Source organism: Antedon bifida, chromosome 5, assembly GCF_963402885.1.
Source record: "Antedon bifida chromosome 5, ecAntBifi1.1, whole genome shotgun sequence".
NCBI classification, from domain to species: Eukaryota; Metazoa; Echinodermata; class Crinoidea; order Comatulida; family Antedonidae; genus Antedon; species Antedon bifida.
In genome coordinates this window covers 30,990,093-31,012,015 of record NC_136230.1, presented here as the reverse complement: position 1 = coordinate 31,012,015, position 21,923 = coordinate 30,990,093, and the positions used below count along the sequence as shown (strand labels likewise).

General features: G+C 34.5%; 1 protein-coding gene across 6 annotated transcripts; it reads right to left on the bottom strand.

Annotated features, from left to right (window-relative positions):
- Nucleotide 1: 1 nt before the first annotated feature.
- On the bottom strand, nt 2–21,895 carry LOC144843531 (pericentriolar material 1 protein-like). 6 transcript variants are annotated; one of them, XR_013612263.1, is made up of 39 exons: nt 21,800–21,889; nt 21,112–21,233; nt 20,587–20,823; nt 20,063–20,233; nt 19,634–19,678; nt 19,262–19,534; nt 18,297–18,677; nt 15,812–15,901; nt 15,411–15,513; nt 14,983–15,155; nt 14,570–14,702; nt 14,327–14,447; nt 13,920–14,096; nt 13,624–13,678; nt 13,118–13,296; nt 12,641–12,841; nt 12,170–12,299; nt 11,884–11,965; nt 11,546–11,670; nt 11,346–11,413; nt 10,583–10,727; nt 10,139–10,262; nt 9,777–9,889; nt 9,398–9,578; nt 8,724–9,095; nt 7,867–8,257; nt 7,462–7,514; nt 7,006–7,255; nt 6,384–6,723; nt 5,735–5,917; nt 5,141–5,311; nt 4,623–4,861; nt 3,864–4,260; nt 3,518–3,567; nt 3,338–3,412; nt 3,000–3,111; nt 2,591–2,863; nt 269–2,301; nt 2–180 (listed from the first exon to the last, which is right to left on the bottom strand). XR_013612263.1 is itself a non-coding variant. In XM_078700331.1 (38 exons), exons 2-38 carry the CDS (start codon nt 21,226–21,228, stop codon nt 2,119–2,121), a joined length of 6,513 nt encoding a protein of 2,170 aa, XP_078556457.1. In that variant the 5' UTR covers nt 21,229–21,230; nt 21,800–21,895; the 3' UTR covers nt 187–2,118. The 6 variants fall into 6 exon arrangements, 5 of the variants coding, with proteins under 5 accessions (XP_078556457.1, XP_078556456.1, XP_078556459.1 ...); XM_078700331.1 differs by lacking the exon at nt 2–180 and having other exon boundaries at nt 187–2,301; nt 21,112–21,230; nt 21,800–21,895; XM_078700330.1 differs by lacking the exon at nt 2–180 and having other exon boundaries at nt 187–2,301.
- Nucleotides 21,896–21,923: the final 28 nt, after the last annotated feature.

Below are 21,923 nucleotides of genomic sequence, written 5' to 3'. Positions count from 1 at the left end.
ATTGTTCCTTTTCAGATAGAACACTTTAATTCCAACATAAATGTACATTTTAAAGCAGAAAAGTTAATACAGAATACCTTATTGAAATTGAAGCATGTGCTGTCACATGTTATTGGTGGCGTTTTTATTTGATGCCTCTTTTAGCAACCAATTACTTTAACTTGAAAAAACAGGTGACACCTTTGGGCTGTAATACATAGTCTAACCTGAAAAACTTGGGACACCTTTGGGCTGTAATACATAGTCTAACCTGAAAAACTTGGGACACCTTTGGGCTGTAATACATAAAGTCTAACTTAAAAAACAGGGACACCTTTGGGCTGTAATACATACAGTCTAACCTAAAAAACAGGGACACCTTTGGGCTGTAATACATACAGTCTAAAACCTTTGGACTGTAATAATGTATACAAAAGCAACGAATAATATAACACAAAGCTAATTACTTCTTACTGTATATGGAGACACGGAAATGAAAAACAATTAATACATTCATTATTATATTTCTTTTCAGAAAATTTAAGAAATTCTTAAATTCCTATTCTGAAAAAAAAAAAGAGGAAAATTGCTAAGACAGAAATGCATATATGCTGTAATCTTAAACCTATGGAATGTATCGTTTAACAAACACTTTACAGTCAACAATGTAAAATCTAATATTTCTATAACACTGCATAACCATCCACCATTCAAAATCAACATTTCTAAAGATATATACACAATATGATTATTGGGTTCTAATTTCTTTTTACAGTTTTTTGTACCAAATAAGTATCAAAATTGTGAATATGTATAATATAAGATTAATTTGTGAATATAATAATTAGTTATACCATTAAACACATTAGCATCTTCAATATAAGAATATAAAACAACTGTGGATTTGTCAAACTGATATTTGATTCTCAGTTGTCAGCTTTGTACACATGTTCAGATAAATAAACCTTTCAGTTATTAAATAATACTGTATCAAAAACTTTACAACCGCGAAATTATACAAAAGAAAATAGATACAGTATTTATTGAGTACGAAAAACGTCAATGCCAATAACACAAGCAACACAAGTGTAAGGCCATATTAATACGAATATAAATTATTAATTAAATAATGTATGGAAATATACTTTATGATAGTTTAAGACGTGGAATTGTTCTAGGATGTGGCAGTAACCATTTATTATTATCATATACACCATGAAAATATGATGTATTTGAAGATTAACTGGATGGGACGTCCTGTCGAAAGTAATAGAGTTCGCTGTTGGAGTCTCCTGGGTCTAGCATGTGTGATGAATGTGTTATTGTTTGTGTATTGTAAAATCTGGAATAAATTCAATTGAACTTCTAAGAAAATCAGCAACAGTGAAAAGGCTCTGTTTCACAATAAAATCCATAAAAGCAGAATCAATAATTCTATATTTATCCATTCAAGGCATCTATAAGTTGAATAGCGGAACATTTACACATTAAATTCAATCTACAACATAGCAAATTATACAAATTACTTTGAATTTTGGCCCTTATAACACGAAAACTCTGGAGTGTATTATATATGCTACGATTATACAGTAAAATTGCATTAATTGATAGATTATTCTATAAAAATGATCAATATTTTTGGTAAGAATCAATTCTTAAATCATGGACGAATAATAACAGCTTTCATGGAATGTTCTACAAAACATTTACATATATAGATTTATATTTACATTTGTAAGGCACAAATCACTGTACTGTTAATACAATGACTGCCAGTGATGGGATTTCCCCAAATAACTGTACAATACAAGTACTGCCACATGGAATTTTCCCAATCATTGTATAATACAAGTGCAATGACTGCTAGTGATGGGATTTTCCCAAATAACTGTACAATACAAGTGTGCCAGATGGGATTTCCCCAATCATTGTATAACGCAAGTGCAATGACTGATAGTGATGGGATTTTCCCAATCAGAGAATTTACTTTACTATAAAATCCCTGGCTATATCTGTGTATGCATAATTTAAAGAAATTAAAGTATACCTTACTTATTTGAATAAAATAAAAGTTTTCTACTCAAATAAATGTAACACAATGTGTCCCTTAATATTTCAAGACTGCTCTATAATGATCCTTTATTCGGACTTGATGTCACCTCCGGCATGAACCATTCCATTGGGAATGGGAGCTGATGCTGGCTCCGGTATGGCGTCTGCATCCCCTACAAGTTCAGTGGTTATTCCTACCATATTCTGTATGATAGCCTGACTGGAATTGTTGTTTGTCTGTTCTTGTGACATCTTTGTCTCTAGTTCATCCTGATAAGAATAATGTTGAATCAATTATAAATCAACTTACATAAAGCTCTGTCTACACTATCAAACTACCATATTTGGGCACATCACTACCATATTTGGGCACATCACACTTTTTTTGTCAAACTAGTTTGATAATGTAGACAGAACTTTGAAAGTATGCGAGAAAGGATATCTAGAATGTGGTCATGGAACATTCCACTGGGATGGAAAATGTTATAGGTAGAGAAAAGGTAATGCGGAGGAAATCTGCTGAAAGGATGCAAATAAGGAGAAGTGTTGTCTAGCTCACCTGTGAAAGACTCGTCAGTTTAGGAGGCAAGTCTTCAATGCCAATTTCCTGATTGATGTCTCCATTGGGCAGACTAGATTCAGTAACTGTGTCTTGACCAGTCTCTTTTGGTTGTTCTTCAGCCTCTTCCTCTGATGGAGGTTCCTTAGCATCTGATGGAGGTTCCTTAACATCTAATGGAAATTCTTTAATTTCTGATGATGGTTCCTTAACTTCTGACGGCAGTTCCTTAACATCAATGACATTGGCTGCTGCAACAGCCTCATTTCCAGTCTGAAAGTGTTGGAAAAAACTTTACATAAATGATCAGGTCAGGAGTAGTGATTATTACATTGTCTGAGGATTCTATTAATTTGAAATGTTTGAAATGAAAACCAATAATCAATAAATTATTCAATATAATTGATACCTGTTGCTGTTCATCCTCCGTGTCATGATATGTGCCGATACTTGTTATTGTTTCTTCAGCCTTTAAACTCACAGAGTCAACATCATTATCATCCTCTTCTCCACTACCAAAGCTGTCACGTAATAAAAGAAAACCATCTAATTAAAAATGACACTGTTAAATTAAAATTAACATCATTAACTTCAAAATGTGCTCACAACAAAGTATCATGACTACTGGATGATTAAAATATATATAACTATAATACATAGCATAATTTGGTTGGCATTCAATGTATTTTTGGCAATATTATTATGGATTTCCCCATTGATAAAGAAAATAAAATTAAATAAACTTACTATGCAACCGCTTTGCTTTCACTCATCGACAACTCTATCTTTACTCTCTCTTTAAGGTACGGCTCTTCACTATCCCTGAAAATAAAGGTTAATTATTTAACAACACTAGCATAGAACAGAATGACAAGATACCTTTTTTTGGAAATGTAATATATAACTATAATATAGCAAGATACTCACTCGTCTTTATCACTGATGCCGAGGTCAGCGGCCATTGCGTCGTCTCTTGCCTGAAAAAGAAGAAATTTTATTTTAAAAACTAGAACTTTCAAAGCCGTTAAAGCTCTGTCTACACTATCAAACTTTATGTAACAAAAAAACACACCTCACACTTATTTTTTCAAACTAGTTTTGAGGTTTAAGCTCTGTCAAACCAGTTTTACAAAAAAGGTGTGATGTGCCCATATATGGCAGTGATATGACACCATCATGTCCATATATGGGCATATCACATTTATTTGTCATATCAAGTTTGATAGTGGAGACAGAGCTTTAGAAACACCTTCATGAAAGACGATTTTACTACCTTTCCAAGTTCTTCCTCTTCTATCTTTGAAGCTGATGCCATTGCAGTCTCCAATGCCTCTTTTGTGATACCACCTCCCACATCTTCTTCCCCTGCTTCTGTGTCTTCTTCATCAGAGGACTCCTCAGAGGAGCTGTCACCTTCCTCGTCCACTCCCGTGTCAGTTCCTGTTTCGCTTACTTCATCAGCTACGCTCACTTCCTCAGCCTCACTAGCTTCTTCAACTCCGCTGACTTCCTCGGCACCGCTCACCTCCTCGGCTCCACTTACTTCTACAGCGTTCATGCGAAGGTTACTGCCGCTTGTGTCCAAGTCTTGCATAAGACGGAAGAAGGCTAGTTCGTTGAATAGTATTTCTGATATATCCACAAGAAGGTCTTCGCCGCATTCTCTCATTCTTTAGAAGAAAAGTAAATATTAAGCATTATCTTTCATTAAATGAATCAACAGAGATACTGCGAGATCTTATTGGTAGAGAGTGCCACATAAATATCCTCAAAATATGTTCTCTATATTTGGGGTCAAGGCCAATTTACACAGACGAGCGGCAACGTTAATAAAAAAATAGAATCCATTTTATTCGTTATGACCGTATACACACAACACAGAATAGACGGGCGGTTTTCACTCAGGATAGATACAGAATTTTGTGGGACAAGCTACACGGTTTTCCGCTTACAGTTACTGCTCGTCTGTGTAAATTGGCAGTTACACTATTTCATCTGAAATTATTCATAGTGAATCTTCTGTAGTACTTACTTTCTTCCAGCAAACTTAGACAGTGAATCCTGGAGAATGGAGCCAAGTTGCTTGTTAAAGAAACGAACAAACTCTTGACTATCATCACGCTGCCGGGTTAGTGTCAAGACAAGACGTCGTAAATACGCCAGTAACTCAGAAGAACACACCTCATCAATGTGCTCCTTCAGGCATGGGATGACCTCTTGCATAATACTCTTGATCTGGTGATCCAGTTGTCTTGTGTCGATTCTTGGGTACTGAAAAATATTAAGAATCCTAAAATAAATGCAATTGTTAATTCGTAGTGGAGCTGTAGCTTGGTGGTTAACATGCTTGCCTTCCAATCCCAAGGTTCGGGGTTCAATCCTGACCTAGTGCCAGGGTTGTAACTCCACTCCCTAAGCCTCAATTTGATTTATAAGCACAATAAATTATAAAATAGTTTATCCATCCTGTAATTGGCGAGTTTGTGCTGGCTGCTGGATGCGTATGAAATATAAAAATAAAAATTTAACATTTTTTTATTCAATACATACCGGAAGGCTACAAAAAGAGCTTTCACTGCCAACATCCTGGGCAGAGCTGTTACTTGTCACATCTGTGCTGGTTTGAGGTTGCTCGTTCTTTGTTAGGTCAGAGGTCATATTGCTGCTTGCGGCAGAAGCGGCCTCCTGTTCAGCCTTCATTCGTTCATATTCACGCATTCTCTGAATAGAATTAAAACAAAGTAAAAAATACTTTATTTAACTCCTTTTCTATATTATATATAATAGTTTTAAAAAGTCAAAAATATGTTTGTTATTATTTATTGTATTTAATTTTTTTCTCAACCAACAGTGAATTCAAGGTTCACCATTTACAGTGATAAAATACATAAATATTCGACTAAATAAGCTACTTTTAATACTACAAAATGTACCAAAATTATTATTAAAAATATCTAACTACGGATTTCTTAAAGCAGAAGAATGATAAGTACAGTATAACTAATTAGGACATCAACTCTGCTAAATGTAGGGTTTCAATTCAATTCATTTATTTTCCAGAAGACATATAAAACATATAATACAATGACAAGGGATTATGTATATACATTTATAACAGCAAACTGAAATAGGCAATATACGTACACGCAAAGCTTTATCCAAGTGAATGACAGTATCGCCAAGATCATCATTAGCAAAGCCAAAATCATGCGTTGAATTAGGAGTAGACATACTGCTGGCAGAGTCTACATGTTCCATGTAATCATACTCTTTAGATTTTATTGAACTGCCGTCTTTCCTTGAATGACGTTCTGAATAAATTCTTGCCTGAAAGAAAGAGATTAAAGGTCAAAATTGGGTAAAATTACCCTCAAACAAAGGCCTAAAGAAAATTATTTTACTCATCCAAAAGTTTGACAAATCAAAATGATAAATAAACCAAATTGATGATCATATTGATTTACAATTAAATGCAATCAACCGTCGACCTTAAAAATACATTCTAAAACTCTTTCTATACTATCAAACAAAACATTTGACCAAAAAAAGGTGTGATTTGCCCAAATACGGTACTGTAGTGATATGATGTCATCGTGTCGATAATTTGTTTTTTTTACATTTTTTGTCACGTAAAGTTTGATAGTGTAGACAGAGTTTAACAGAAAAACATGGTAATTTCTTCAATTTCTACTCAAGATAATACAAATGTCTTCTATACATATTGAACCCAGCTTCAAAAAATAATTTTCCCAAATCAGTCAGTTGCTCCTAATGTTTTAAACCAGTACCGTACCTTCATTTCATCATCTTCAGATGTCAAGAGACTTTCACTTGGGGTGTGCTCAGAAGCTGTTGGAACTTGCCACGGAGGTACACGACTCATTGCGGCGGTGGCAGCATTCATAGAAGGAGCACCAATGGCTTCATCAGTCAGGTACTTTGACACCAAGTCTTGCAAAGCATACAATGACCTCTGTCGTAGGTAATCGCTATTTAGCATCTGCAGCTCACGGAAGAGTTCGATGAGGTAATGTGGACGAGATTCGTTTTGAGAGATCAAAGTGGCAACCTCAGAGTATATGGTCTCTCGAAGTGCTTCAAACAATGAGAACTCACTGCCAGCTTCTGATTCTCTGAAGTGACAAGATCATTAAAAAAAGGTAATTCACATTTAATCAAATGGCCGAGCGGTCAAGGTCCAGTGCACAGTTATAGCCCGTGTGCACTTTAAAGAACCTGGTTTACAAAATAGCTCCTGTATCAGGGGGATTACCACCTATCTGATAGGACAGTGATTAATTTACTATTACTAATCCTTGACCACATGTGCCTAAAGACATAAAATAAAAAAATATTAAAAGAACAAAACAAAGTTTTGAGAGGCCAGTTTGCAGTTTTTCTCAATTTCAACTTACAGTTCACTCTGTGTTTTAACCTCTCTTCTTCGTCTCTCAGCAGGCATGAAGAACTCTCCATTCACAAGTTCACCAGGCATGCTAGAAGCAGACACAGTGCTGGCGACGCTAGCTGCATCAAAGAATGCGGTGCCGCTTAGTGAGCTACTTAGTCCAGGCCTAGGTCCTGTTGACCGTTTCCTTGATTGATCTGTATTGGCCATCTCACGAGCCTTTGCCATTATCCCCCCACTGGTTTGCTTTGATGCACCTACAACAAAATGAAAATCAATTTATAATCAAGATAAGTGTTAAGTATACTAATGTTATTCTTAAATCTTTATCTCTCTTAAGCTCTGTCTACACTATCAAACCAGTTTGACAAAAAAAGTGTATCATCATCATATCATCATGTCCATATTAGACACATCACATTTTTTTGTCACATAAAGTTTGAAAAAAAGTTAAATAACAAACCTTTACTTGAAGTGCTGGTCATGGTATCAGACGCTGGTTTCCGTTGCCTATCCCTATAAAAAAAATTGTCAAAAATTCAAAACAATGGCCAAATTTATTTTACATTATGGGTCAAATAACAAATGATATCACAATTTATTTATTTATTCTACTTTGTTTTACAAGGGTGTCTCTAACAGCTGTACTACAGCAGTACAGCTGACTGGAGGCCCTTTTAAAAACAATACAGAAATATACAGACAACATTCAAACATAAAGATACAAGAGGATTCATAAAAGTTAAAATTCTCTAACAGATTAAAAAAAGTTTAAAATGCATACATGTACAATTAGAAAATGTTAAAATTCATTACAAAATTTAAAACAAAAAAGTATTATAGTATAGTACAATATTAAGTAACGTACATTTTTCGTAACAGACTATCAATGTTAAGAGGAGGAACCTCCGTAGATACTGGTCTTTTGTTAGAGGTTGCAAGTGGTGTTGCCATCAGATCATCGTCATCTGTGAATAGCATATTCTTTTTAGGCTTCGTAGATGGCTGAATCTTCAAATTAAAGCTAGGCCCTCGATTACTGATGCTCGGGCCAAGTAGTTCGTCTTCTAGTTCAGAGTTAGGAGGAACCTTGTCGTGCTCTTGGGGGTTGAGTACAGGGTGAAATCGTGGTCGAGATTCATGTGCTTGTTGGCTTGCAGTGCTGCTCATTGGTTCATATCTTGCGTTACTTTCGTATGGGTTGAATGCAATATTTCCGTATGGTGGTGCAATAGGGTAGGTTGTATTCAACCCATATCCTGTTTAAAAAAGTAAGTGAAAAATGTATATTTAGGGAATTGATTGTTGATATAAAGTTTGCGGTACACCACATATATTTAGTTCTGAAAAAAAGAAACTGGACTTTCTGCATTCTTACTCCTGAGGACGATCAAAGTATATTTATCGAAACGTCAAGAAACTTAAAAATTCTTTTCAGAACTAAATATATGTGGTGTACCGCAAACTTTATATCAACATTTGATTTCACCATGCAAACCTTCAAACTATTGATTGTTTTTAAAAACATTATCACTCTAAAGTTAGAAAATTCAGAAAAACTTTATTAAGTTGTTGCCTCTACGTCCAGGTGTATACGAGTTGTTCATACGTATTTGATTCAATGACCATGGTAATAATGTCAAGCGCTTAAAACCTTTGAGTATTAAGTGCTATACAAGATTAACATTTATTATTAAAATAAATATTATATAAATATTACCATACCTGATGGGTAGCTGTTCACACCATAAGGTGGATACGACATGCCTTGATATGGAGGCTGCATATAATGTGATTGCATAGATCCTAGGCTACCAAACATTGGACCTTGAGCCCCATATGGGTAGTTACCACTACCATGGTAGGTTCCCTCTGCAATGCTTTCATTATCTTGCTGTTGCTGGGCTAGGTCCTCAAAGTTATGGATATCCTGCTGCAGGTTGTACAGCTGGCTGTATGTCTGATTCAAGTTCAGCATTAGTTGCTGGTGTTGTAAGCGCAGGTTGTAATTAGACCGCATGTCATTCATTGGGTTCGATGGCGAGTTCATGTATGGGTTTCTTTGCATCGGACTTTGAGACGGATACGTCCAGTTTCCTGAAGAAGAATACAGGATAAAATGAAAATTGTTTTCAAATGGAAAAGTCAGAACATAGAATATATGCCTTGTACTACCAACTTATTGCAACTACACTCCTAAAAAGCTTTATAATGTGCATAATCTATCTAATAATTTGTTTATTTTTATTTTATTTCAACTTTATTTATAGAGGGTAACCCTTCCAGCTAGACAAAATAATGCCAGTTGATATTCAGGGCCCTCTGTCTTATTATTTATTGGACAATTGACAATCCTCAGCATAAAAACAAAAACATTAACACGTGAAAAGTAACATTACCTGACATTGATGTTTGTAAAAGGTTACTCATGTTGTGCTGATCTCGCATCAAGTCTTGGCACATGTTCACACTTGAAGACAGCTGTCGTTCCAGGTTTTGCGCTTTCCAGCTCAAGTACTCTAGATCCTCTGCGGCACTGGCTCGTTCGTCCGTCATGAGATCTTCAGCAGAGCGTATGTTCTAAATGCAACAAAAACAATGTTAATGTCACATTTATATAGTATTATATATTACAAAGCTCTTAAGTTCTGTCTACACTATCAAATTTTATGTGATTTCATATCTTTAAGCTCTGTCTACAAACTATCAAAGACAGATCATGGGTTTTTAACAAAATAGGTAAAAAAATAATATAATATTTTGTATATTCTATACTACCTCTTGTCTTTTGCGTGCACTCTGTGTAAGCCCTCGGTAACTTGGTCTTCTGTTACCGCGGTAGGCTGGACTTTGAGGGTAGCGGATGCCGTGGCGAGCTGCCTCAGAATCACCTGGAAACAATATAAATTTATATTTATAAGAAAAAAGTATATAGGAGTATATAACATTGGCTGCTTTTTATTTCATTAATCAAATAATGATGAATCTCCTCGATAAAGCTCTGTCTACACTTTATGCGACAACAAAATCACACTTTTTTTGTCAAACTAGTTTGTTACTATAGACAGAGATTTAGACTTAAAGAGTAGACACCACTTGTTATGATTAAAAAAAAATTATTAAAATTATGAATTTCTTACTATCGCGTGGAAAGGCCCATCGTGGCTGTTGAAACGCTTCCTCATATCCAGGCAGGTGTCTTTGTCTGTGACGATACTGTGCCTCTACCGTGTATGTGTCTGACGACCTCGCTTCGCTCTTGACCTAAATACAGAACAGAAAAATTACCAATTGAAACATAGCATGCCAAAATGTTACTTTAGCTTGACTTAAGCTCTGTCTACACTATCAAACTTTATGTGACATCAAAATGTGATGTGCCTATAATAATAGACATGATGATGTCATATCACTACCATATTTGAGCATATCACTACTATATTTCAGCACATCACTTTTTTTTGTCAAACTATTGTGATAGTGTAGACAGAGCTTACATCAAGCTTGTTGTTTCTTCAATTTATTTCAATCAAATAAATTACTATTTCTACAAGAAAATAAATAAGATAATGTTGCCAACCAACCTCCTCCTCCTCTTCTTCCACTTGAACGATTCCATCACTTGGATAGTCCTCATCTTCTGCATTACCATCCTGTAAGGAACTGTCTTGAGTAGAGCTGCCCCAAGTAGCAGCAGCTGTGATATCTGCACTACGCATACTCACTCTACTAAGATCAACCAAAGAGATAATTAGTTTGTTTTTACACCATTTAAAAAGTATCCTAGTGAATGTGATGAGAACGATCATACGGTTGTCACTCATCCTGATGATATGTTCATATGTCCTATACAAGTAATACTCTTTGCCTGCTTATATCACTTAATGTAATTTATTATTATTTAATTATACTCGGTGACCTTTTCAGTCATAGACCGGTCTCCCAAAGGGCCCAGTTATGATCAGTGGCTGTGAGTGACAGTGGTTGTGTGAACTAGTACACCAGGGTAACCACATACTCGTCTCGAAAGATGTACTAGGTTCTTTGAAGTGCACATGAGCTACATGTGTACACTGGACCTACGGTTTATAGTTCATATCTTAGAAGATTCGTTCTACCACCAGAACCATGGAGCAAGTGAGCTTTGAAATTGCCAATGTCATAGCTACGTCATTTACGGTTCCACTATCTTAACCACTCGGCACTCACTCACTCGCATAAGGTAAGCACTTATAGGATAGGTAGTGAAATATCACTGTTTCAGTAGACCAGTTTATCAGATTTATTATTTACTATATACTTCTATATATAGTACTATATACTATTATAATAATAATTAAAACCTACCTAAATAAATCATTGTCATTCTCACTCTGCATGGAATATGTTGCTCTTCTAATATCATCTGTGTTTATCTAAAATAAAAAAAATTGTTAAAATAAATTAAACGTTCAACCTTTTGGATAGAAGAGAAATGCTTGTGTCCAGAAAATACCAGATACAAAATTCTGCAGTTCAGAAGTCTGGTTAAGAGATCTTTTACACACCCTGGCTGATCTTGAGGATGTCAGTAGCTCTTCTAACTCCTGCCTCTTCTGCCGCAGTTCTTCTTGTAAGATCTTGTGTCTCCTCATCTCAGCATAAATTTCATCTCTTGTCGGAGTTGCCAATCCTAAGAAAAAAATAAAATAAATAACCAATAAAGAATCCATTAGTTAATATAAATGTAATGCTATTCCTACCAAAACATTATTTTAGATTTTTCAGAGAGCTTCATTCCGAAAAGCACCCATACTGAAATACTTCTTGTAAAATGGTAATTAGTGTGTACCAACAAATCTCTACTATTCTTATCCACACAGCGAATATTCTAAAATAAACTTACTGTTTTCTTCCATTAGTCTAGCAGCTTGAAGAAGAGGATTGCCTGCCTGTACAGCAGTTGTCTTTTTAACAGGAATTGGTTTCTAAAACATAAAAACATCAGCATCAAAATGTGTGTATGCATAAACTTCACAAATTGTGATTTTATAAACACTTTTTTTTGTAAATAATAAATGTGGGAGAAAAAAAGAGAGTAAAAAAAATTAACCTAAAAACTATTCATACATATCAAGTATTATAGAAGAAATGTCTTTAATAAAAACTAGATTTGGTTGTAGGAGACTTACTGTTTTTGGTGCAGGCTTATCATTAAGATCTTTCAACTGGTTCTGGACTTGTAGTAAACGCTGTCTTTCCTGCATCAGATTCTCCAACTCTTTCTTTTGCTGTTTCATTTTTACTTCGTAATATGCTTCCCTGAATAGTAACAACACAAATTACAACATTGCTTAGCAAAACACAGAAGTTTACATACATCGGATAACACACCATATTCCAGAGTTTTGTTGGCGGTGTGAAAGGGGAATAAATAATTATGCCTATATGCTAACTGGTAATAACAATGTTCTTTATACATTTTTATCCATAGAGTTCTGTCTACACTATCAAACTAGTTTGACAAAAAAGTGTGATGTGCCCAAATATGGTAGTGCTATGCTTAAAAACGATAGTGATATGACATCATCATGTCCATATATGGGCACATCACATTCACATAAAGTTTGATAGTGTAGATATAGCTTAACACATGCCAATACCTTGTTTGCTCAGTGAATGCACGCAAGCCTTCTGAACCACCAGCTACACTACTTTGTTGGTCGGACATTGCGTCGTCGTTGATACTCATGGATAGCTCAGCAAGGTCATCTGGTAGAGCACCAGCAAACTCAGGTGCGTGCTGCACCATTGCTACAAGGTCTTGTAGTTGACGCAGTTTAGCTTTAGCAGTTTGAAGTTTTCTACAGTGACAAAAACAAGATATGCAACATCAAAATGAACAAAATCGTGAATACAGTATATGCTAGTATACACAGTGAACAATGGCAAATATAATGTATATTATTTATATTGACTTCCATTGAGGAAGGGTTAGTTTTACCTAAAAGCTCCACAATTTCCTTCTGACTTTTCACTTTATTATTTTGATTTAGTATAGTATAGCATTTTTTAAGTAATTTGCTTTTTGATTTCAAAATATATATTATTATTTTTTAAATATCTTCATTGAACCTTACCTGACTTTTTCCCTTATTTCAGGGTCATCACCCCATCTTGCCATGATAGAGCTCTGGTTACTCTCTGTCTCATCCTCCGTTGTAGTCTCACCCACAGTCTCATTGTTCTCTGAAGTCTCAGTATTTCCACTCTCACTCACTTCATCCTGATCTTCATTATTATCCTCCTCCTCATCCTCCTGTATTATTCAAATTAGGTAATAAAGTTGTAATTAAATACATTGATATACAATAAAATAAATCATAGTGGTGGTTAATGTGCTTGTCTTCCAATCCCAAGGTACAGGGTTCAATCCTGACCTAGTGCCAGGGTTGTAACTCACGACTCTTTCAACTCCACTCCCTAAGCCTCAAACGAGACTTAGTTTATAACGATAAATTATAAAATAGTTTATCCTGTAACTGGCGAGTTACTCACTGTTGGATGCTTAATATAAAAATGATAAAAGGGTGTCTACTATTGGGAATGTTGACAGTAGAATAAAAATTGTTGAATTTAAACTTACAACATTTATTTCACTGGAATTATGAGCTAGAATATTCTCACCACGTTGCAACCTCCTAAAAGATACAAAAAAAAAAAAATTATTATACACATTTTACTTTCATTACCATTTAATTTGTTTACTACTAATCACAAATTCACTTCTACTAAAACCATATAAAGCTCTGTCTACTCAAACAAATGTGATGTGACCATATATGGAAACGATGTCATATCATTACCATATTCGGGCACATCACTACCATATTTGGGCACATCAAACTTTGTTAGTGTAGACAGAGCTTAAAATAACCATACCGTAAGTTAGACATCAACCTCTGGTCTTCAAAGTTGACTGAGGAGGCAGACGGCTCCTGTTCAAGCATAGATGCAGCTGCATCTCTTGCCCCTGCTACTTCATCTTCTTGCGTAGCCTGGTAGTACTGGACCAACTCACGTAACTGGTTCAGTCTCTCACGCATTTCTTCAAGTCGCCTATAAAAAACAAATTATATTCATAGTAAAACAAAATAAATATAGTAAAATTAAAGTTAGAGTTCAAATGTGTCAATACCAAAGGAGAGCAAATTTCCAAATTTATTGGACGAATAAAAATATTTCTTATCTATATCAAATAGTATTACTATATTATGCTTTCAATAAATGATCAACGTTATTCAACAGTAGGTTGCATTGCAGTCCACTTGGCATGGTGTCCAACTAACCTAAGTTTGTCTTCAGAGACTGCTTGCTGTGAGGTTTCAGATCTCGCATCTTCTGTTATTGACGTTGCTTGTGACACAACATCCAGAATATTCATAGAACTTGTACTCATTGTATCGCCATCTGAAATAAAAACACAGAATAAAAACATTGTTGACAAACTCCTAGTTATCTATTTACGCAACATTTGACAAGATTTTTTAAACAGGGAGTATTCCACTTCTAAACAACGTCTTCATATTTACCATTGTTAAGTGTTTGAGGTCGGAGCCGCTTAAGCTGCACCAGTAAATCATCCATTTGATCTTTCTTCTCTTGCAAGTCTTGCAGCTTATTTTGCAACTGCTCATGTTCAGAAGCCATAGCTAGCAGCTGTGACTATAAAGTGGAAACAAACCATAATATAACAACAAAATCATGTGTAAAAAAAACCAGATAAAAACATTTTCTGACCAAAAAAACACCATCATGTAACATTAACTAACTAATTTGACAAGTGTGCCCAAAGATGGTAGTGATATGACATCATTATGTCCATATATGTACACATCACATTTTTTTTGTCACATAATGTTTGATAGTGTAGACAGACTTTATTTCACTTATTTTGACTTTAATAAACAAAGAAATGGAAATAAAAAGTATCTAAATATGTTACCTCTTGGGTTGAAATCTTGGAAGCCATACCCTGTTGTTCATTTTCTGAAGCATTTTCACTCTCCTCACCAAAGATTCTTTTCAAAGCCTCCTTGCGTCTTCGCGCCAATTCAGCGCTGGAAATAACTGTCTCTTCCAACTCGCTGGCCGTCGCTTCAGTAGTAGTTTCTGAAACTTTACAAAAACAAAACATATTTATTAAAAAAAATATTGCAAAACTTAACCAACCAAACCAACGTAAAATTCTTATATTTTATAAACGGTAGAATCCACACCAAATCTGAAGTTAGAAATGGCGATTCAACATTGGATGACATTTTTCATTCGATTTTTAAATTTTTTAATATACTTTGTTTAATGGGATAACTCAAAATAGCATAGGCCGTGGCAAGTATTTTCCCCACTAAAAAAGAGTGTTTCTGAATTTACCATCATCATCGTCTTGATTTTCTTGCTCAGTCTTTAATAGCTTGCCCTCGATCTGGGCCTGGAATCTCAGCAAGGTTTGTTGACGACTTTGAAGCGCCCTCAACTACATAAAAAAAGACATTGTTTACAATAGGGGAGAGAAATAGAAAGAAGACATACAATATTTACAATGTGGGAGAGAACAAGAGAATGGCATATAAAGATTTAAAATTATAGATTTAGAAGGCAGAATAAAATTATTGATAAAACGGAAAGTAATACATAATGGATAGATCAGAAGACTTTGGACAGACAGATACTGACAAATATGAACATAATGATGTCATATCTTACCATATTTGGGCACATCACACTTTTTTTGTCAAACTAGTTTGATAGTGTGGACAGAGCTTAAAGCTTACCTCTTCCTGTTGCTGTAGCATTTTTTTGAGAAGATCATGTTGCTGCTTCAAACTAGCTAGCTCTTCCATTTGACCTATGTTTCCTTGACCCTGAAAATAACATCAATAATAATAATATTATCAATTAATATCAATTCTCTTCCAACTAATATCGATCAATCCATAAAGCTTTGTCTACACTATCAAAGTAGACAACAAAAAAGTGTGATGTGCCCAAATATGGTAGTGATATACCAAAATATGGTAGTGATATGACATCATCATGTCCATATATGGGCACATCAGCTTGATAGTGTAGACAGAGCTTAATACAACTCTGCATAAGCAATGCAATCATAATGTAATAAATCATTCATCCTGCTTTATTATGCATACAGGATACTTAATAGCGGAATATATTATTTTGGCATATCTAAGAAAAAGCAGTATTCAAATGCATTGTGACATTTGACAAATAAATGCCTTCTCAGTGTCAGCATCTCTTGGGAAATTTTGTGCTTGATTTAGTGAGCATACAAGAGAAAGGTTATATATTTGTACAATATGGTACAATAAAGACACTTTCTAGCAAACTTGCTAAATGTGAATTCTCTCAGCAGATCCTAAAATACTGTACTGTATGTCATAAATAGTATAAAAATGTTACTTAATTTTATTAGTAATCTACAATTCTAAACAAAACTTTAATTTAACAATAATTAATTATTTTTTTAAATGGATATTTTGATAAAATGATCTCACTAGCAATTATAATTAACTAATAAAATAGCAAGAGGTGTATGATGAATCAAAAGCCAGATCAAATACAAAAATGCGTATGCTAAAATATTAAGCATGATTTTAAGGAATCTCATCCTCTTTATATCATCAAATGTATTATTACTTTAATTAATTTAACTACATATTTATGCCATGAGAATTCTCAAAAAAAAATTTGAATTCTTCTTATTGTGTCTACAAACTATTAATTACCCATGCATTAAACAGTTGTTAGGTTAAGCAATCCATGCAGTGTGAACATGAATTAACTGGTATTAAGATAATAATAATAATAAACTGACAGGTTGGCATCCAGGGGTGAGATTCACTTCAAACATTTCCTTTCAATTAATGTATCATCAAAATATATAGCGGTTTAACTTAAGCTCTGTCTACACTATCAAACTAGTTTGACAAAAAAGTGATGTGCCCAAATATGGTAGCGATATGCTCAAATATGGTAGTGATGACATCATCGTGTCCATAGGCACATCACATTTTGTTGTCACATAAAGTTTGATAGTGTAGACAAGGCTTTATACTTAAAATACTGTTACAATCATTAATTCTTAGATTTTTATCTGGATATAAAGAGTAATTATATTTTCCGTGCCATGCTACTGTAGTTACCATAAATGCAGTGTACATTATGTTAGTAAATATATTAATATTAAATGTATGACACGGCAAGCATTATGAAATGTTAGCTCAGAAGAAACTATATTTGTTGATAAATTATTTATTAGTAAACAATATGCGAAAAACAAGGTAAATTTGGATTTATTATGGACAAACTGCTGGCGAGGGTCTTTATCCAATAAAGTAAAGGAGATGTTTAAAAGCTCAGGCACACCATTTGTTTTTCATATTTTTTTTTTAAATGTTACTCTATTCACAATATTTGTGTACAAAAGAATAGGGATTTTCCTGTGTAATTTGAACTACCGGTATCCCCCCACTGATAAGAAAGTGCTTATTTACACAAATAAACTCCTAAAAACTATGAAACTTAGGGGAAACTATAGATCGATAATTATTGAAATGTACGATCAGTAGAAATTGTCCGCACCTGGCCTTTAAAGCCAATAGATTTGCAATAAACCATATACTATTACAAGTACTTCCATGAACACAGTGTTCATGCTGGTTACAAACAACTTTTGGCCAGAGTGGAGGTGTACAACTTCTTTATTAAAAAACTGGACGAAGAGAAGGAGTGCATGAAGACTAGCCTACATACTTTTTTATTTTTCAATTCAGAGAAAAATGTAAATGAAGTATTGTACACCAATTGGTACTTCTATAACAGTAATTTCCAAGATATTGATAAAGTATGTCATATAAAACAAAGAATGAAATGTTGTTAATAACAAGCAACAAGCAAGTACTGTACAACCAAATTATTAACTTCAATTTCGCCTTAAATTAAAGGTATAAAAAGAATTTTAGAAAAATATTTTTTATGGTGAAAAAAAACATTTAACAATTAGAAACAAACACAAATGTACAACAATCATGGCTTAACCAGTTTCAAAATAAACTTTAAATAATAATCATAAAGCATGATCAATTTAATATAATATTACTAAATGATTGAAAAGAAACTGATGATAAAAGACGCATGCATGATGGAGCTAGGCTATCATTGTGCAAAACATCATAAAGGAAACATTGTCATCAGTAAATATAACCCCTGGATAGAACCACTCTGTCTGGAGCACTCTACCTCATCATTGATGACATCTTCTAGGAAATATTCACCCTCGCTTTCCGTCTGAGATCCGGCATGCCTCGATGAGTCACCATTAACAGCACCGTGTTTATCAAGCACCTTTGCGGAATCATTTTTCTCGGAGGGAACATCTTCGTAACTTTTCAGCATTGCGCTGAACTGCCGGTGTAACTCCATCGTATCCATACTCATGTACGAATCTGACAAGTTGCTACCGTCACCGGCATTTGAAGCACCAGAAAAACTGCTGTGAGAACTACGGTCGGAGCGAGCGGACAAGTTCTGCTCCGATTCTGACTCGTATTCGATATCAGAAGAAGCGTTGCCCAGAGTACTTTCTATTTGTGGTCTTGTGCGGGCTGTAAATGTCCCCTCCTTTGGCAACAATATATAGCACAAAGCACAACACACATTTATAAATAAAAAAAAAAACAAGAGAATGTGCAATAAAACTTTTGAAACTACTACTTAAAGCTCTGTCTAATATGCCCAAATATAGTAATGATATTCCCAAACATGGAAGTGATGACATCATAATGTCCATATATGGGCACATCAAATGTTATTGTCACATAAAGTTTGATGGTGTAGACAGAGCTTAAAACAACATAATCAACTTCTTGATACAAATTACTTCTACGGATCAAACCAATGTCAATATATTTAATTTCTTGTTAAGAATATAAATAAAACATAACACTTTGCACAATTTTATTTGACTTTCATATTGCTAAAAAAGTTCAAAGGTCAGACCAACAATTGTTTACTACATGATTCTAACGGTCTAAAAAATATTGTACAAAAATATCTAAATCACAAAATCATCAACTATTCATTGAATGGAGTTATTAATTGTATTATGCTAATGAGCAAAGGAAAACGCATTGTTTTTAATAAGTTACAAAGCAGGGTTTGGTATACACACAGGCTATGGTAACAACAGGTGCTGTAGTACTTACCGTCGTAGCTTCAGAGATATCAGACTGGCCATCAATATTCAAAGACATGCTTTCTGCGGCCGAAGTCGCGAACGATTCACCAGAATTATTACTACTGCGGCCTTCGTTGGTCGAGTCCTCCGCCAACATTCGTTGAAGAAGATCCATGTATCCCTTCTCTTGGTCACTCAAGTGGTCTTGGAGGCGCTTCAGCTTATCTATGTTCTCGTCTTTGCCTCCGTCAGTGACACGTTGTAAGTTTGTCATCATAGACGTAGCCTGGCGCATGTAATCCTGAATAAAAGAGTGTGCAAAGAAACTCACAAAAATACTTGGATATTTGGAAGGTAGAACAAAAAGTTCTTACTTAGGTTAAATAAATAAAGTTCTTACCCTTATTTGCATAAGCCTGCCAACAATCTGATTTCTATCTGGTTGCTGAAAAAACAAAATGTATTTTTAAGTATATTGGAATTTAACTAAAAACTTTATGTGACGACAAAATGTGATGTGCCCCATATATGGACATGATGATGTCATATCACTACCATATTTGGGCACATTTAGGCAAATCAAATTTCACATAAAGTTTGTGTAGACAAAGCTTTAGATTATAAATTTTTTAGATTATAAATTCTTTATACTCAATTGGTTAAACTTATACGCATTTTAAAAAGTTCTCATTAGTAAAATATCATCCAATAATCAACCAGTACTTCTTCAAATACAAACATCATTTTGCAATTTGAGGAGAGCACATAGATTATGAATTGTCTAATTCTTTTTATGATTTATAAATGAATCTTCATTTATATTTCTTACCAAATCATTATTCACATTACTTTCAGCACCAGAAGACTTCAAGCTGTCATGTCTAAGAGTGTTGGGTGAATTCAACATCTCGTCAGGTTGTGTCACATCAGTCATCCTCACACTTAGCTGCTGCCTAGCGTTGTTGATAGCAGTTGGTTCGTTTCTATCATGATCTGGAATCTGTAAAATCAAGTAATCATGCATCAATTAATCAAATTTATCAGTTGATCAATTAGATGACTTTTACAAAAACTTTGTTTTTGTTTTTATATATTTAGGCAAATTGGCAAGGATAACCATAAGCGAATTAATTCATTAACCTTCTTAAAGGTGGCAATCCTGTTCACAACATATACAAGATGCTCTACATAAACAAAGCCTTTGGGAGTTGTAAATTGTCATTAGAAAAATTCCTAACATATGACAGGACTTGAACCCAAGACCCTTGGATTGGTAGCCAAGCATCATAACCACCAAGAAACAACTCCACTCCAAGCCACAACTCCAAGAAAATTTATCTTTAATCAACTAACCTCCTCCATATCACTAAAGCTAAGCTGTTGCCGCAAAGTCTCCAACACAGCTCGTTCCTTAGCTGATGTTGTGTACTTTGTACGTGGGAACGTGGCTGGTGTGTGTCGTTTAGCATCGTTATCACTCGTTGAGGGAGATTGAAGGCCTGGTTGCTGACCAGATTTGCCTTTTTCTTTGTTCTTTGATTTCTTGGGTTTATCGAATGGCCCATCAGCAAACATTGAACTTGGTTGCCACTAAAAAAAATAAAATCACAAATCATCAGACCCTAAAAAACAGAATTCTTGATTAATTAGGTCTGTCCACCTAAAATGAACATTATAATTACTTTAGTTTATTTAGTGTTTTTATTCATTTTTTGTTATGTAATTTACTGTAATTTATAACTCAACATAAAATGCCTTCTTTACATGTCTTCAAACCACTCACATTTGACCCGTGGGTCAAGGTAAGAACATAAATTACAGGACAATTATAAATGTAACAACATTTAAATAAAATGACAATGAACTTTATTTAGGTACATGATTTAAACGGAAGTTGACATCCATTGCTGTACGAGTGCGGTTTGATCTTGGTCCTCCTTGAAGTCTTGGCTCTGAAGATTGTCCCCGCTGCATGGGGATACCCCCAGTCGCCATACCTGCTAAAATAAAATAATAGTAATACAACATAATAGCATTAGAGGCCTAGGCCTACCTAGCTCAATTATAATAATATTTCTACTAATTTGAACTTAGTCTTAACTATAACATAAACTAAGCCTAGGCTAATCCTGGACCTTATTATTAAAATTTAAGGTTAAAAAAAGATATTATTATTAATTAGGCTAGACCTATTATTTATTAATTATTAATCTCATCCTAAATAATTCTTAAATTAATTAATAATTATTATACATATTTGCATAGCCATACGTAGTCTACAATCTTCACTGTATTATTATAGTATACTATTGCAGCCGTCTAACGAAGGTCTGTATGATGTAGCCCCTGTGAGTTTGACTGTACTGCTTCTGTGAGTATAGCAGCAGTACAGCCATTCGCGGCGGCAACAGTGCCATCAATCAAAATGTCGTCGGGCCGAGAGAGAGGGAAGGATAGCTTCACTAAACCATGACAACCAAGAAGAAGGAAAGATGACTTCTTGCAAACATGCACAAGTTAGCACTAAATAAATTAAAAATTAAAAACATTCAATAACTAAACTCACTTTTAAGCTATAAAATTTAGTAATAAAAACAATGCTTTGCACTGAAAACTGAAAATGTGAAAATCAATATTTTGTAAGAAGACACCGACGAACGACAGCCATCTTTCCGTAAACAGCGCAGGCG